General features: G+C 49.3%; 1 protein-coding gene and 1 long non-coding RNA gene across 2 annotated transcripts in view; one reads left to right on the top strand and one right to left on the bottom strand.

The window, feature by feature from the left end:
• Positions 1 to 9130, top strand: part of ECE2 (endothelin converting enzyme 2) — a 35076-nt gene extending 25946 nt beyond the window's left edge. The window contains exons 9-20 of the mRNA XM_023750614.1: positions 798 to 986; positions 1686 to 1828; positions 2199 to 2313; positions 3568 to 3678; positions 4762 to 4860; positions 4961 to 5038; positions 5595 to 5698; positions 5887 to 5997; positions 6123 to 6190; positions 6353 to 6543; positions 6665 to 6760; positions 7433 to 9130. Coding sequence (XP_023606382.1) covers positions 798 to 986; positions 1686 to 1828; positions 2199 to 2313; positions 3568 to 3678; positions 4762 to 4860; positions 4961 to 5038; positions 5595 to 5698; positions 5887 to 5997; positions 6123 to 6190; positions 6353 to 6543; positions 6665 to 6760; positions 7433 to 7609 — 1482 coding nt within the window. The 3' untranslated portion in view covers positions 7610 to 9130. The remainder of the gene's footprint in view (positions 1 to 797; positions 987 to 1685; positions 1829 to 2198; positions 2314 to 3567; positions 3679 to 4761; positions 4861 to 4960; positions 5039 to 5594; positions 5699 to 5886; positions 5998 to 6122; positions 6191 to 6352; positions 6544 to 6664; positions 6761 to 7432) is intronic.
• On the bottom strand, positions 4952 to 15881 carry LOC106696381. Its single transcript, XR_002828235.1, has 3 exons — positions 15524 to 15881; positions 14426 to 14539; positions 4952 to 5118 (listed from the first exon to the last, which is right to left on the bottom strand). It is a non-coding gene; the product is annotated as an uncharacterized LOC106696381 (long non-coding RNA).
• Positions 15882 to 15900: the final 19 nt, after the last annotated feature.

Below are 15900 nucleotides of genomic sequence, written 5' to 3'. Positions count from 1 at the left end.
GCAGGAAGGGAGAGGGGTCCGAGTCCTTCTGGACAGGTATATAGACTCATATATTACATGAACATTGTGGATCAAGTTTAGCATTTATCCCAAAAGAAATAGAGACTCAAGTGCAGGGAGTGGTGTGAACAGATGTGTGGTTTTGACATCATCGGAGTCAGAGGAGGAGAGAATTTGGAGAATGCAGGAGAGAACCACGTGGTCCAAGACTTGGAAGAGGGCAGGAGAAAGGCTCTTACCGTGTTGCCGGTAGTCATGGGTAGGGAGTCTCCTATGCCAGCATCTCAGGGAAGCTGCAGTGCAAAAGGTTCAGAGAGGATAAAAAGTTAGCAGTAAAGCAAGGTTTAGCAAAGTATCAAGGGTCAGTCTCAAGATGAAGGTAAGGAGGTAGAGAGAGGAAGGGGTAAGTCAGTGGGCAGGGTAGGGGTCAAGATCACTGGTTGAACTAACCATCCCCCTGAGGAGCTGGGATGACTGAGATTGATACTCACACCTCTGCCTCTGACACCAGCAGTGAGGAAAAGGAGAGGTGGGGACCATGAGAAAAGCTGAAGTTTAGAGAAAGGGATTCTAAAACTTTTCAGTAGAAGGGAAGAGAAGATGGCCTTTGGTGATTAAGGGAGCTCCGGGTAAGAGTGAAGAGTGGTCCCTGGGAGGGGGACCACAGGGAGTCAGTGCTAAACAGTGCTGAGAGGCAGCGGAAGAAGTGGTAAGCAGAGGTGGCGGCCAGAGCAGATTCTCTCAGCCTTGGGCAGGACCTGTTGCTGGGCTGTAAGGATGACTCGGGGTTTTGACAGGTGCTTACTGCCTACCTGGACTACATGGAAGAGCTGGGGATGCTGCTGGGTGGACAGCCAGCCTCCACACGGGAGCAGATGCGGAAGGTGCTGGAGCTGGAGATACAACTGGCCAACATCACAGTGCCCCAGGACCAGCGCCGGGACGAGGAGAAGATCTATCGCAAGATGAGCATCGCAGAGCTGCAGGTGAGGCCAGTGGGGAACAGGGACAACTGGGAGGCGCCAGCCCCTGGCACAGACCTCTCAGCTTCTCTTCAGGCCATCTTCCTCAGGCAGCCGATCCTTTTTTCATTTCCTTGCTTTTCTGAGCTTCCCAGCTGCATAGTTGCTATCCTGGAAAGAAAAGTGGTGACCATTGTAGGCCATCTTTCACTGGGCCATCCCTTGGTCCCTTTCTTGTTGCCTGGGCATGCATAGAGAGATCAAGTTAAAAACTTGTAACAACTTGTACAAGATATCCACGAAACAATCAGAAAGTGTGTGGAAGCATCTCCTAGGGGGCCCTCACTGTGCCAGGCATCAACCCTTCAGTTGTTGGATTATGGAGAAGTTGGGTAAGGGGGTTCTAGAGGAGAGGTCACCTATGTAGGGATGCTGGGTGGTATCAGAGGAATGGTGTTTTCAACTGTTATGAAAATCTGTGAATATCTGTGCCCCAGCTAAATACCACACGTGGTGGTTTTCCTTGAGTAAGTGACTGGGCTCTGAGATTGAGGGGCGCTCAGGCCTGGAAAAGGGTTTATTGAAGGAAGGGGCCACAAAGCAATTAATAGGTGTTACCTTGGTAATGGGAAGGACTCCCAGGCTCCAACATATCAGTGGGTGAAGGGTCTGCTGGGAGCCAGGTGAGCAAGCAGGGAGGCTTGAGATATATTTTGCTCCCAGGCCCTGGCACCCTCCATGGACTGGCTGGAGTTCCTGTCTTTCTTGCTGTCACCGCTGGAGCTGAGCGACTCTGAGCCTGTGGTGGTGTATGGGACGGATTATTTGCAACAGGTGTCAGAGCTCATCAACCACACGGAGCCAAGGTATGGGGGATGGGGCTCAGGGCTCCGTGCAGGTTCCGGGCAGGAACTGAGCATAGAGAAGTGGCATACCAGACACATAAGGATTTGACAAGGCCCTGGACATTCCAGCCAGCAAAAAACAATGTCTGTGATCTACTCCCCTTGGCCAGGGCTTCAGGGGGTCTACATGTGATCTGTATCCCTGCTCCAACCTGACTTCTGCAGGCGGGTGTATGGTCCCAGGGTGAGAGAGAGAGAGAGAGAGAGAGATTGATTCTGGGACAGCTCCCACCTACGCCTCTCAGCCAGCTGCCTGCACATCTGTGGAGCTGGTTTGGGGTAGAAATGGTAACCCACCTGCCTTTTTTTTATGTTCTGGTCTGGACGCCAGCACCCTGAACAATTACCTGATCTGGAACCTGGTGCAGAAGACAACCTCGAGCCTGGACCGCCGTTTTGAGTCTGCACAAGAGAAGCTGCTGCAGACCCTCTATGGCACCAAAAAGGTGGGCTCCCCCTCTCTGCTCCCACTTTCCCACCCGGCCTCGCCGAGGCTTCACGCTTACTGTGTCAGGCACCGGTTGCCTCATGGTGTGTTACGGAGCACAGGATTAGGAGTCAAGCGGGCTTGGGTTACAACCCCAACTCCTCCATTTTTTTAGCCAATGGGCCTTGGTCATGTCACCGAGCCTCTCTGAATCCCCATTCCCACGTCTGTAAAGCAGGAGTATGTGCAGGAAGGATATATGCCGTTCTTGGTTTCTAGGCGCCCTGTTCAGTGGGGAAAGTGGACATGTACAATTATTTAGAGGTGATAAGAGCTCACGTTGAATGGAAGACCTTCTTCATGTTATAGGACAGAGGTGGGGACAGCACATTATACCTGGGGGGATAGGTGGCATCGGGAAAGGCTACTCCTAAGAGGTGACATTTGAAGAGTGAGTTCTCCAAGAAAACAAGAGAGAAGGGCAGTCCAGGCAGCAGGAACAGGATGTGAAAATTCCCAGAGGCCAGAGGAAGCATGGTGGGCTTGCATGTGTTGTGGTGTGAGCTTGAGAACAGGGCAGCCGAGGCTGAGGGTGGGGAGATGGGCCTGGGGCCATCGTGACGGGACCCGAAGGTTGTGTGAAGAAGTCTGGCATTGATTTTTTTTTCAGGGATGGGGAACCATGGGATGGTTTTAAGGAGAAGAGTAACGCAGTTAGATTTATGTATTAGATCATCTTTCTGGCAGCCAAATGGAAGATGGAGGGGAGTGGCTGAGGAGAGGGGAGGAGAATGGAATTAGAGTTTCCAGTTAGGAGAACACTGCAATCTTCAGGCAAGAGATGAGAGTGTTGTAGTGCAGGGCAGTGGCAAAAGGGTGGTCGGGAGAGATGATTATGAAGTGGTTTGTAGAAACTGGTGATAAATTGAATGTGGGGGTAGGGAGAGGGAGGGAGCTGGTGCCTTCCAGGTTTCTGGCGTGGGGGACTGAGATGTGGAGCTGAGCAAAGAAACCTCTGGACCTCAATGGGCCTCTTAGGAATTTAAGAGGAGGAGAGCGCCAGGAACAGAGTGGGCAGCACACACGTTTCTCCCGAGGTTTCTCTGACGGGGTTGGCACACCTTGTGATAGCGCTCCTCATTGTCCATGGAGTCCAAGGAGAGATGGCACCCACACCCAGGCCTCCATTGTCTCGAGCTGAGAGGGGCTGGCCCCAGAGACAGCTTGGAGGACAGAGCCCTCTCTGGGAGGCCTGGCTCTTTGTCCCTTGCAGTCCTGCATACCAAGGTGGCAGACCTGCATCTCCAACACGGACGATGCCCTTGGCTTCGCTCTGGGCTCCCTCTTTGTGAAGGCCACATTTGACCGGCAAAGCAAGGAAATTGTGAGTTTTCAAGTTTCTTCCAACTCTACCCCTTGTTTTAGTTAAAATTCACTGTTCATATTTGTGAGTACATATAGGAAAAAATGGAAGGAAATTGGGACTATGGGATTATGATGGGCTCCTTTTGTCCTGTAAAGTTCTCTGCATTTCCCAAATTTCCTATAATGAGTTTATGCTACCTGTTTCATAAGAAAAAACAATTATTTACTTATTTTTCTCACCTGAGGATGTTTTTCATTGATTCGAGAGAGGAAGGAAGAGGGAGCGAGAGAAACATCAATGTGACAGAGAAACATCGACCGGTTGCCTCATGTAGGCGCCCCAACTGGGGGTCGAACCTGCAACCTGGGTGTGCCCTGACCAGAAATCGAACTCTTGACCCTTCGGTTCAAAGAATGAGGGTCTAACCACTGAACAACCGACCAGGGCTTTATTTATTTTTTTATTAAGAGATGATAATGAATGTGCTGAAAGTATTACCTACAAGAATGTTTATGGCAGTGTTGTTGACAATAAGAGAGAATAAAAACAGCTTAAATGTCTAATCATAGGAAAATGGAAAAATAAACTGTGGTTAGGATGGACTATGAGGCAGCTTTAAAACTGATGATATATTTTTAAGTGAAAAAGAAGTTGCTATATATATATATATATATATATATATATATATATGGAAAGACACTATAAGTTAGATAATCAAATGTTAAATGAAGTTGTATCTGAGTGAGGGATTATAAGTGGTCTATTTTCTTCTTCAAGTCTTCTCAGTTTTCTAAATTTTCTGCTATCAATGCTTTCCCTTTGTAATCAGATAAAAATCAATGCGCTACATTAAATTTAATATTAATTCAATTGAATTTTCAGTTAAAATTTTTGATTAATTAGAACAAAAGACACCCGCAATCCCAGGACCTTCACAAAGCATGTTTCCTTCTCATCTTCCCCAGATGCTCAGCCTTAGTTCAGGGATTTGGGCACTCCCACATGCTCCCCTGGAAGGACAGGGCTGGGACACCAGGTGGACGGGGGAGAAAGGACTCATTAATGCGAGTGGGGGCCAGACTTGTGTCCCTTCCCCCCCAGGCAGAGGGGATGATTAGCGAGATCCGAGATGCCTTTGAGGAGGGCCTGGGACAGCTGGTTTGGATGGATGAGAAGACCCGCCAGGCAGCCAAAGAGAAAGTAAGCTGTGGCCAGGGTTGGGGCGCCATCTTGAGGTGGGGATGGAGGATACAGTTTTATGGGAGACTGGGTAAGGAAACCCGTCACCTGGTCTCTTCAGGCAGATGCCATCTATGATATGATCGGCTTCCCGGACTTCATCCTGGAGCCTAAAGAGCTGGATGATGTTTATGATGGGGTGAGTACCTCTGCTCATCAGTTTTGAACTTCAGCCCCATGGAGGGGCACTATTCCCTGGGCTCACTAGGAGCTCAAGCACTAGGAGGGAAAGAGGTGCTGGTTAGTTCCTTTCAGAGGCAATGCAGGCAACCTACATTGCTCAGGTGCCGGCTCTGTGCTAGGCTGCAGGCCACACGTTAGTAGAAGGCAGTGTGAACCAGCAGGGATTTGCAGTCAAACCTGACTCAAATCCTGTTTCTACCTCTATCTGTGTAACCTTGGACAAGTTATATAACCTCTCTGTCTCTCTGAGCCTCAGTTTCTTCACCTGTAAAATGGGGGTCCTATAAGTACCTACCTGGTAGGGTTCTTGTGAGAACAAAAGGAGGGAGTATGTGAAAAAAAAAAAGCAATGTTCATAAGTGCTCTTCAAGTCTTGGTGTTTATTACTTACTAGATACTTTATGGTTGAAGGAACTAAGGCTCAGAGAGTTGCTAATTAGTAGCCAAGCTGGAACTTTTATCTGCTCCAACATGTTCTCTTGCTTGCTTTCTCCTTCCCACCATTCCGATAGTATGAAGTCTCTGAAGATTCCTTCTTCCAGAACATGTTGAATTTGTACAACTTCACTGCCAAAGTGATGGCTGACCAGCTCCGAAAGCCTCCTGGCCGGGAACAGTGAGAATGGAGGGCGGCAGACAGTTGGGGCAGCAAGAGAAGCAGGGGAGGTTTCCAGGGCTTGGGGGGATGGGCAAGACTGATCCAAACCAGTGACACCAGGTCCTTGCTGGAGGTCGGTCCAGGCTGCTGGGCTGGGAGCAGCGTCGGGAGAGTCAGGAGACTAAGCTCTGCCTCTCCGCCCCCAGGTGGAGCATGACCCCCCAGACAGTGAATGCCTACTACCTTCCAACCAAGAATGAAATTGTCTTCCCTGCTGGCATCCTGCAGGCCCCCTTCTACGCCCGCAACCACCCCAAGTGTGTCTGAGGCAGGAGGGGCTGGGTGTTGGAGCCTGGGCCTCTGGGTGGGCTGGGAGCGGGGCTGGAGGTGGGATCCAGAAATCCCCCTACCATCTCCTCACTCAGCATTCCTCACCTGCCAGGGCCCTGAACTTTGGTGGCATCGGTGTGGTGATGGGCCACGAGTTGACACATGCCTTTGATGACCAAGGTAGAGGCCCATGGAGTTGTTCCCTTCAGCCTAGAATTCCCAGTGGCTCCTGCAAGGCCTTGAGATGTTGGGAGCAGGTCGAATGAACCCTGGAGGGGGGAGCTCCTGACCCCAAGGGTTGAGCTCTGGTCCCAGTGGGGTGCAAAGGTTCATTCTCCTCAGGGCGTGAGTATGACAAGGAAGGGAACCTGCGGCCATGGTGGCAGAATGAGTCGCTGGCAGCCTTCCAGAACCACACGGCCTGCATGGAGGAGCAGTACAGCCAGTACCGGGTCAATGGGGAGAAGCTCAACGGCCGCCAGACGCTGGGGGAGAACATTGCTGATAACGGAGGGCTTAAGGCTGCCTACAACGTGAGTGCCTGGCCAGCCCTCCAGTGGCTGAGGCCCACCCTGGAGGGAAAAGAGCCCGGGGGAGCCGGGGGCGGGGGGGGGGGGGCCCTGGTGGCCTTACCGCTCCTGTGTCCAACCCTAGGCTTACAAGGCGTGGCTGAGAAAGCATGGGGAGGAGAAGCAGCTGCCAGCTGTGGGGCTCACCAACCACCAGCTCTTCTTTGTGGGATTTGCCCAGGTATTGCCCTCCTGGGAGGCCTGGGGTCTGCCCCTCTCCCACTTCTTCCTGGGTGTGTCTTTAGAAGTCTGGGGCATGTGGGAAGTGGGGCCAAAGTTGGGGGGTGGAAGGTGGTCTGGGGAGGCCACCCAAGCCTGTGAGGAAGCCTGGGGAGAGAGGATTCTTCAGGAGGCTTTTGCAGATCTCAGAGGGCAGGGCCGGGCCTGCTTGAGGGGGCGGGGTGGGCAGCAGGACTGATCCTCACCATGTACTGGGAGGTGGCAGTGGAGGAGGAAACTAAAGCCCGGGTACAGAGTGGCTCATCCAGGGCTACCCAGGAATAAAGTAAGTGGCAGAGTGCGACTCAGGCAGGGTGTCCTCGAGGCACTTTGCACGACAGCAGGCAGCCTCTGGGGGTGGGCTTCTTCCCCTCAGATGCAGCAACCCCATTTCCAGGACAGCTTTGAAGGGCCGTCAAGGAATTGGGGAGAGAGGGTGCAGTCCCCTCCCTTACTGCTGATAGCCAGGGGTTGGAGCTGATGCTGGCTGAGCCCCCGCCTGTGTTCCTGAGGCCTCCTGAGCTGAGGGGCAGTGCAGTGGTGGTTTGTGTCCCTGGATGGCTCTGCTGCAGCCCAGTCTGTGACCTTGCCCACATTAGACACCATATGTCCCCGTGTCTGTCCTGGCCCGCAGGTGTGGTGCTCGGTCCGCACACCCGAGAGCTCTCACGAGGGGCTGGTGACCGACCCCCACAGCCCTGCCCGCTTCCGTGTGCTGGGCACTCTCTCCAACTCCCGTGACTTCCTGCGGCACTTCGGCTGCCCTGTCGGCTCCCCCATGAACCCAGGGCAGCTGTGTGAAGTGTGGTAGACCTGGGTCCGGGGAGAAATGGCCAGCTGTTGCTAGGGCCTGGGGCAGCTCGCCCAGCAAGGCTGTTTGCTCTGGAGTTTGGAGAAGGCACATGCCAGCTAGACTGGGTCTAGCCCCTCCACACCACAGGTGACATAGGTCCCAGTCCCTGCTCAGCCACCACATTGTGCCTCTGCTTCGGGGGTGCCCCTGCCTCTAGCAGAGCCCCCACCACTCACTGTGACATCCTTCCATGTCACCTTGCCTGAAGGAGGCCTGGGTGGGGGGTGGGGGGGGGGCACCAGCTCCCCCAGGAAGGAGCCGGCCTTTCTAGCCCCAAGCTCCCTTGGCTTGATGGCCATGGGGCCTGCTGTGCTTCTTCTGGAGGCCACACAATGCTCACTTGGGAGTGGACTTAGCTCCTTTAGCACCCCCCTCAGGGGCCGCCCTCCACCTCATGCTCCTCATACTGCTGCTTCCCACACTGCTGCCAACCCTCACTGACAGACCAACTGTGCTTGGCTCTTAGTGGAAGCCCGAGGGCCTCTGCAAGCCTCCCTGCTGCCTCCTGGTTCCCCTGGGCTCAGAGTGGACGTGTGTATGTGTAGGGGATGCTAGTTCCTGTGTCTTGGGGCACAACTCTTAGGACCAAGCCGGAAAGCAGATAGAACAGGGAGAGGGAAGGACAGAGTTTATTTTTACAGGGAAAAGGGTGGGGAGGGTGTGGTCTTGGCCCTGTAGGACCCTGTGCCAATAAATAGACACGCATCAGTCAGCCTGTCTCTTCCTTTGGTCCTGTTTTCATTTATTCATTTACTCATTCCACCAATGTTTATTGAGCAACTACTATATGCCAGGTACTCTTGTGGACACTCAATAACTCACTCACCAGAAACAGGGGACTGACATTCGAAGCCCCAAGAAGATAGAGAAAGAGAGGTGGGATGGAAGAATGGGATGAAGCTAAATCTGGTTGGGCAGAGTACATCCTCTGCTCTCTGGTGGCCATATCGCCATTGCCTGCTGTTGCACAGTTCAAAGGCTTTGCCACTGCCCTCCCCTGGTGCGTGCAACTGGGCCTGACACTGAGTTCAGGGTAACTACGGCACTAGGGTCAGCTTGAAAAGTGGGTGGCACTCACCTTGCAGTGGAGGGAAGTATGCCATTCCCTGGAGCTCGGAGTACCAGCCACTGCTTGCAGCTGAAAAGGCATGCATTTCCCTAGTACCTCAAAGGCTCAGTGCTCCTGAGAGTCACCTACATACACTCATCAGGGCCTAGCAAGTGCCAGGCACAGAGATGGTGGATACAGCTGTCACCCTCCAGAGTAAGGGAGGGAAAGAAGCATTTATTGAAAACCTCTTGCATTCCAGGCACCTCTCACTCAGTCATTTATTAGTTTATACATCCACAGATGTATTTTAAAAAATGTATCAGTTACCAACAATGTTCCAGTCCCTGGTGCTGCAGAGATGAATAAGATGGTTCCTTCTCTCAAGCGACTCTCCACTTGGCACTTTCACCTTCATGAGCTCATCTAATCCTCATAGCAACATTTTTTGTTGTTGTTGATTCTCATCTGAGGATATGTTTCCATTGATTTTTAGAGAGAGTAGAAAGGACGGGGAGAGACAGAGAGAGAAACATAGATGTGAGAGAGACACATCGATTGCCTTCTGCATGCCCCAACCAGGGCTGGGGATCAAGCCTGCAACCAAGGTATGTGCCTTTGACCAGAATTGAACCAGGGACCCTTCAGTCCGAGGACCGATGCTCTATCCACTGGGCCAAATCAGCCAGGGTGCAACATATTTTATAAGTCCTCCAGTTTCCATTTTACAGATATAACCCTAACCACTTCACTGAATTCAAAGAGACCTGATTGAAATCAGCTTTAATAGCTGAATGAACTTGAGCCTGTTCCTTAACCTCTATGAGCCTCAGTTTCTTTACCTGTAAAATGAGAACTAGAGCAAAACTGTGGAAAGAGTCCAGTCTCAATTCTCTTTAAAATTCAGTGTTCTGCCCTGGCTGGCGTTGCCAAAAGGTTGCAGGTTCAGTTCCTGGTCAGGGCACGTGCCCAGGTTGCAGGTTCAATCCCCATTGGGGGTGAATGCAAGGTTCTCACATCGATATTTCTCTCGTTCTCTCTAAAAAGAAATCAATAAAAGCATGTCCTCAGGTAAGAATTAAAAAAATAAAATTAAAATTCAGTGTTCCCCAAGATGGGGGTAGGTTTGGTTGAGTTTGGAAGGTTAAGAGCGAAACTTTGCCAGGGATTGGTGCTGGGGTCCCTGGTGATGGCACCAGCATGTGCCCCACAGTTTGTCTCCTGTGCCAGCACCAGGCTGTCCCTATAAAGAGCTATATTTGGGCCCCTGTCAAGTTACCTGAAGTGCTGGCTGCTCACCAAGGAAAGGAAATAGCTGGCTACTCAGAAAGGAGCAAAGCGGCTTTGGGACTCTAAGACCAAGGGAAGGCACAGCTTGAGCCACTGCCAACATGACTCTAGGAGGGACAGCAAAATGTATCAGAAAGAGGAGGGCCATCACATCTGGAAACCTGGCTCTGCCTCCAGCTGTTACCCCCTAAATGTGTGACACTAGGCATGGCTCATCTCCTCTTCAGGGCCCAGTATCCTTAGCAGTCTGTAAAATAAGTAGTGATTTGGATGAGATGATGTCTGAGGATCCGTTCAGCTTTAATGTTTTAAAAAGGAATTCATGGCCCTAGCCAGTTTGGCTCAGTGGACAGAGTTTGATTCCAGGTTTGATTCCGGTCAAGGCATGTACCTCCATGCAGGTTTGATCCCTGGCACATGCCAGGAGACAATCAATCAATGTGTCTCTCTCACATCGATGTTTCTCTCTCTTTGTCTCTCCCCCTCCCTCCCACTCTCTCTAAAAAAAAAGTCAATGGAAAAATATCTTTGGGTGAGGATTAACAACAAAAACAACAATAACAAAAAAGGAATTCATTGCCCTAACCGGTTTGGCTCAGTGGACTGAAGGGTCCCAGGTTCGATTCCGGTCAAGGGCATGTACCTTGGTTGCGGGCATATCCCCAGTAAGGGGTGTGCAGGAGGCAGCTGATTGATGTTTCTCTCTCATCGATGTTTCTAACTCTCTGTCCCTCTCCCCTCCTCTCTGTAAAAAATCAATAAAATATATTTAAAAAAAAAAAAGGAATTCATGGGCTTAGCAAATTCCGGAACCCAAAGAAATACTAAGAAATGATTTCTGAAGTTTGGATGTTATATAGAGGATGAGATTTATATGTCAGAGAGCATAATGAGTAAGGAGAGAGGCTTGGCAGCATAAAGCCTTGCCTTGACATCTGATTTCAGAAGCCAACTTAGAATGCTGACCAGCTGACCTCTGTGACCAGCTGACCTCTGTGACGTAGAAATTCCATATCTGCAAAAAGGTAAAAGTGTCTAATAATAATAATAATAATAAGTAGCAGCTTTCATTTACTGAGTCCCTATTTTGTTTAAGCCTATACTAAATACTTTAAAAACACCATCTCACGAAATTCCCACAATCATTTATAAGGTGGTTTTATCATCTCTGTTTTACAAGGAAGAAACTAAGGGAAAAGATTATATAACTTCTGCCTGGCTGGTGTGGCTCAGTGGTTGAGCACCAACCTATGAACCAGGAGGTCATGGTTCAATTCCTGGTCAGGGCACATGCCTGGGTTGCGGGCTCCCAGTAGGAGGCAGCTGATCAATGATTCTCTCTCATCATTGAGGTTTCTCTCTTTCCCTTCCTCTCTGAAATAAAAATATTTTAAAAAAGATTACATAACTTCCAATGTCAGATAAGTCAGGCTGCATTAAAATAATATTTGGAACTCAAATGCTGTTAATCACCACCATTTAGTCTTCTAAGTCATGACAGTTTAGACTCAAGCACAGACAACTGTTCTCCGGGCAATTTCATCATACTTCTGTGTGAGATCACCACCAGCAGGTACATTTCCATGCTACCCAGCTCCCTGTGGCCAGGCACATGTGACAAGTAGGCAGCTGCAGGAAACTTAGGCACATGTTGAGCTGAAATTAAGCCAGGTAGCACCTGTTTGTTGAGCACTCTGCAGGTGCTTGGTTCCAGAGGAAGGCAAGGTGAACAGGTGACAGACCTTCACCCTCAGTAGCCCTGCCATGCTAAACATGCATCTGTGATATGCTCTGGTGTGTTAAGGCAGAAAGGGGATTAAAGGATGGTGCTCCTGAGTGGACACATGAGAGCAATTATTGGTAAGGGCTGGATCATAATCTACACTGTCCCATTAGGAAGTATGATTAGTTCCCATACACAACTAGGTAACATGTCAAATAATATGATTATACACTTGGAAGCATGCTGGAAATGTCAGGCTGGAGGAGAGTCCCTTATAAAATAAGCAGTTTCAGCCCTGGCCAGTGTTTCTCGGTGGTAGATCATTGGCCCACACACCAAAGGGTTGTGGGTTCGATTCCCGGTCAATGGCATGTACCTGGGTTGCAGGTTTGATCCCAGGCCCTAGTCAGGGCATGTGCAGGAGGCAACCAATTGATGTGTCTCTCACATTGATGCTTTTCTTTCTCTCTCTCTCCTTTCCTTCTACTCTCTCTAAATATTAATGGAAAATATATCCTTGGGTGAAAAAAATAAAAGAGAGAGTTTCAGTGGGTCTATCATGACTCACAAAGGAGAATCTGGACAGTTTTTCAATGCCCCACTCTGGCTCCAAAGAGAGCCCCAGGCCCTTATTGTATATAAAGATGACATTCAAGAAATATTTGTCAGCCCTAACTGGTTTGGCTCAGTGGATAGAGGATTGGCCTGCAGACTCAAGGGTCCCAGGTTCAATTCGGGTCAAGGGCATGTACCTTGGTTGCCTTGGTTGCGGGCACATACCCAGTAGGGAGTGTGCAGGAGGCAGCTGATCGATGTTTCTCTCTCATCGATATTTCTAACTCTCTATCCCTCTCCCTTCCTCTCTGTAAAAAATCAATAAAATATATGTTAAAAAAAAATATTTGTCAGCCTGGCTTGTGTGGCTCAGTGGTTGAGCATCAACCTATAACTCAGAAGGTCACGGTTCCATTTCTGGGCAGGGCACATGCCTGTGTTGCAGACTTGATCCCCAGTAGAGGGGGTGCAAGAGGCAGCCAATCAATGATTCTCTCTGATCATTAATGTTTCTATCTCTTTCCCTCTCCCTTCCTCTCTGAAATCAATCAAAATATATATATATATATATATTTTTAAATATATTTTATTGATTTTTTACAGAGAGGAAGGGAGAGAGATAGAGAGTTAGAAACATCGATGAGAGAGAAACATCGATCAGCTGCCTCCTGCACACTCCCCACCGGGGATGTGCCCGCAACTAAGGTACATGCCCTTGACCGGAATCGAACCTGGGACCTTTCAGTCCGCAGGCCGACACTCTATCCACTGAGCCAAACCAGTTTCGGCCAAAATATATATATTTTTTAAAGAAATATTTGTCAAGGCCTACCATAAGCCAAGTATTAGGTTGGGTGCTATGGGCACAAAGATGGAGAGGACACAGTTCCTGTTCTCCGAGAGCGCAGAGTCTAGGGAAGGCGAGAAATATGTATCAAGCATGGTGGAAGTACAGGGAAGAAATGAGTCACTTGAAGGGTAGAACAGGAAGTGTCCTGGACAGGTGACATTGAGCTGGAGTGCGGAAGATGGGAGAAATTTGCTAGCTGAAAACAGCGAAGGGCACTCCATACACAAGGATAAGGCCAACCAGCTTGAAGGGCAGGGCATGTTTAGAAATGGTGTCTTGTTTAGGATGATCAGAAGGGGTACACGAAATAGGCATAATGAGAGGTTGAGAGTCTGGAGAAGAGAAGTTATAACAGCAGGTATGAAAAGAGGGCATTGTAACATCTGCTATCCTGGGGATTAACAGTAACAAGGGCCACAGTGCAATGTGACTCTTTGAAAAATATCACACAAAGTAAGTAGCAACCTAGTGGAAACAGTGCAGTGCCATGTCCTGCCAAGAGCACTTCTGGTGCTGTGTTATTTAAGTGATGCTTCGGCTTGAATGGCTTTCAGATGAACAGAGACATCCATAAGATGCATAGCTCTACATCTCAGGCCATGAGTTTGGCGGCAGCACGGAAGGCTGGTGGATGCAATTTGAAGGAAGGCGGTAGGAAGACAGGTGATGGGCTGGCCCTGTTTGGAGAGCAATTTGGCCACAAGGCTGGGAGTTTGGCCAAATGGTAGGAAGGAGTGCTTCTGGGAGGGCAATCTGACTGAAATGAAGTTGAGGCGGAATGTCAATGTTATCACAGGGCCTTGAAATAACTTCCATTTACCGCAGTCCTGTAGATTCCAGGTAGGTGGAGAATGACTACTGCCTGCTTTCCAGTTGTCAGGTACCTAGCCAAGCACTTTATATACATTGTCTTATTTCATTCTCATAACAACTTATGAGGGAGGTACTTCATTACCCACAGTTCACAGAGGCAGAAACCAGGCTGAGAGAGGTTAGAAAACTTGTCCAATGGTCACAACTAGTGAAGGGCAGAATTTGGTTTTAAACGCCAGGCCTGCTGCTCTTGGAAGCTTCTGTTCTCCCCACCCCCAACTTTTTATTCTGAAACATTTCAAACCTACCAAAAAGCTGAAACATAGTATACAACAGACATTCACATACTCTTCATCTGGAGTCATCTGTTAACAGTCTGTGTCTTATGCCACCTCGCCCCATCTCCTCGAAGATGCGATATAACTGGTATCAAAGACAAAATCTGTGCTCTGATACAAGGAAGTCATGGAAAAATGAGAGATTTAGGAGAAATACCTTTACAGATGACTGAAGAAAGCAGGAGCATATATGGACATCTTGAAGTCAGAGACAGTATAGGCAGAACAGCTATAGTCTACTCAAGGTCTGTCAGGAGTCATCCCCAGAATCCTAGCATTGAGTGGAAAAAAAGCAACAAGTTTTAAAATGGGCTTCAGACCATTACACCTATATTTATACAAATATTTAGCCAACATTCATTCAGTGCTAACCACACTGTGCTAGTGTTGTTTTTTGTTTTTTTACTTTTTAAAATTGATTTCAGAGAGGGAGATAGAAACATCAATGAAGAGAGGGAATCATTGGTCGGCTGCCTCCTGCACGCCCCCTACTGGGATTTGTTAACATAAAAACCATTGAAACCTGTAAAGAATTTTTGAGTTTATTTGAGCCAAACTGTCGACATATGCCGGGAAGCAGAACCTCAACGAATTGAGGCCGTAACTGCCCACCATAACTGTTTTTAGTTAAAGTTTAATTTCAGACCATCCTTTGTGGTTACTTTAGGTCTCTGAGTTTGCAAGACTGCCATGCAGGCCTCCCCTGAGCTTGTCAGGTCAGCATGTGGCCCCTTTCGTCCACAGATTCAAGCTCCCAACCCAGGCATGTGCCCTGACCAGAATCGAACTGTGACCTCCTGGTTCATAGGTCAACACTCAACCACTGAACCACTGTTCGCTGGGCTGTTTTTGATTTTTTAAATAAACTTTCTGTGTTCTTTTATACTTCAGAACCCATACAATGACTTTAGGCCAAATGGTGAGTGTTCTCACCAGATGAAGGGGAGAGAATTACTTCCTCTTTTCTCACCTAGAGACATACACATAGCCCGAACTGAAGAAGAAACTTTGAGGTTTGCCTGCAAGTCAGGAGCTTGGAAGACTGAGCAATCCCAATTCGACTCCTTACCATATATGATTTCCTCTGTAAAATGGACACAACCCTACCAAACTCAAAAGGCTGAGACAGTAGGTGATACTTAAAATCAGTCATGTCGGTGTCCGTCCTACCTGAGGAAGACCAAGACACACTGAGGGCAAAGACCCTGCCTTGCTCCGTTTTTAGCCCGACACAGCACCGGGGCATAATACTTACTCTCCCTGGCTCCACAGGTAGATTTCAGATGGCAGCCACATTCTCATGGTAATATTAGAGCACACTCCTTCAACTGGGGGAGCGGGGAGGGAACGTAATAAGGTTCATACTCCACAGTGGAGTAAGGCTGCACATAGATTACACAAACTTCACACAGACGGCAATCAAGCGTCCCGGCTTTCGAGAATTTCGTCCGTTTGTCCCACCACGACAGCCAACTGGGGTGTCACTGTGGGTTACTATTCGCAGCGCCAAGAGGAAAGCGATGGGCGGTCTCCAGGCGCACAGCCGGCTCACCTCCCACCGCAGTGAGCACGCCCGAATCGCACACCGCAGTCTCGTGGCATTCAGGAAACTCCCTGGCCCAGCTTTGCGCC

The sequence above is a fragment of the Myotis lucifugus genome, unplaced genomic scaffold, assembly GCF_000147115.1.
Source record: "Myotis lucifugus unplaced genomic scaffold, Myoluc2.0 scaffold_14, whole genome shotgun sequence".
In the NCBI taxonomy this organism is placed as follows: Eukaryota; Metazoa; Chordata; class Mammalia; order Chiroptera; family Vespertilionidae; genus Myotis; species Myotis lucifugus.
The sequence above is the reverse complement of the archived record's forward strand: the minus strand, read 5'-3'. Positions and strand labels throughout refer to the sequence as shown.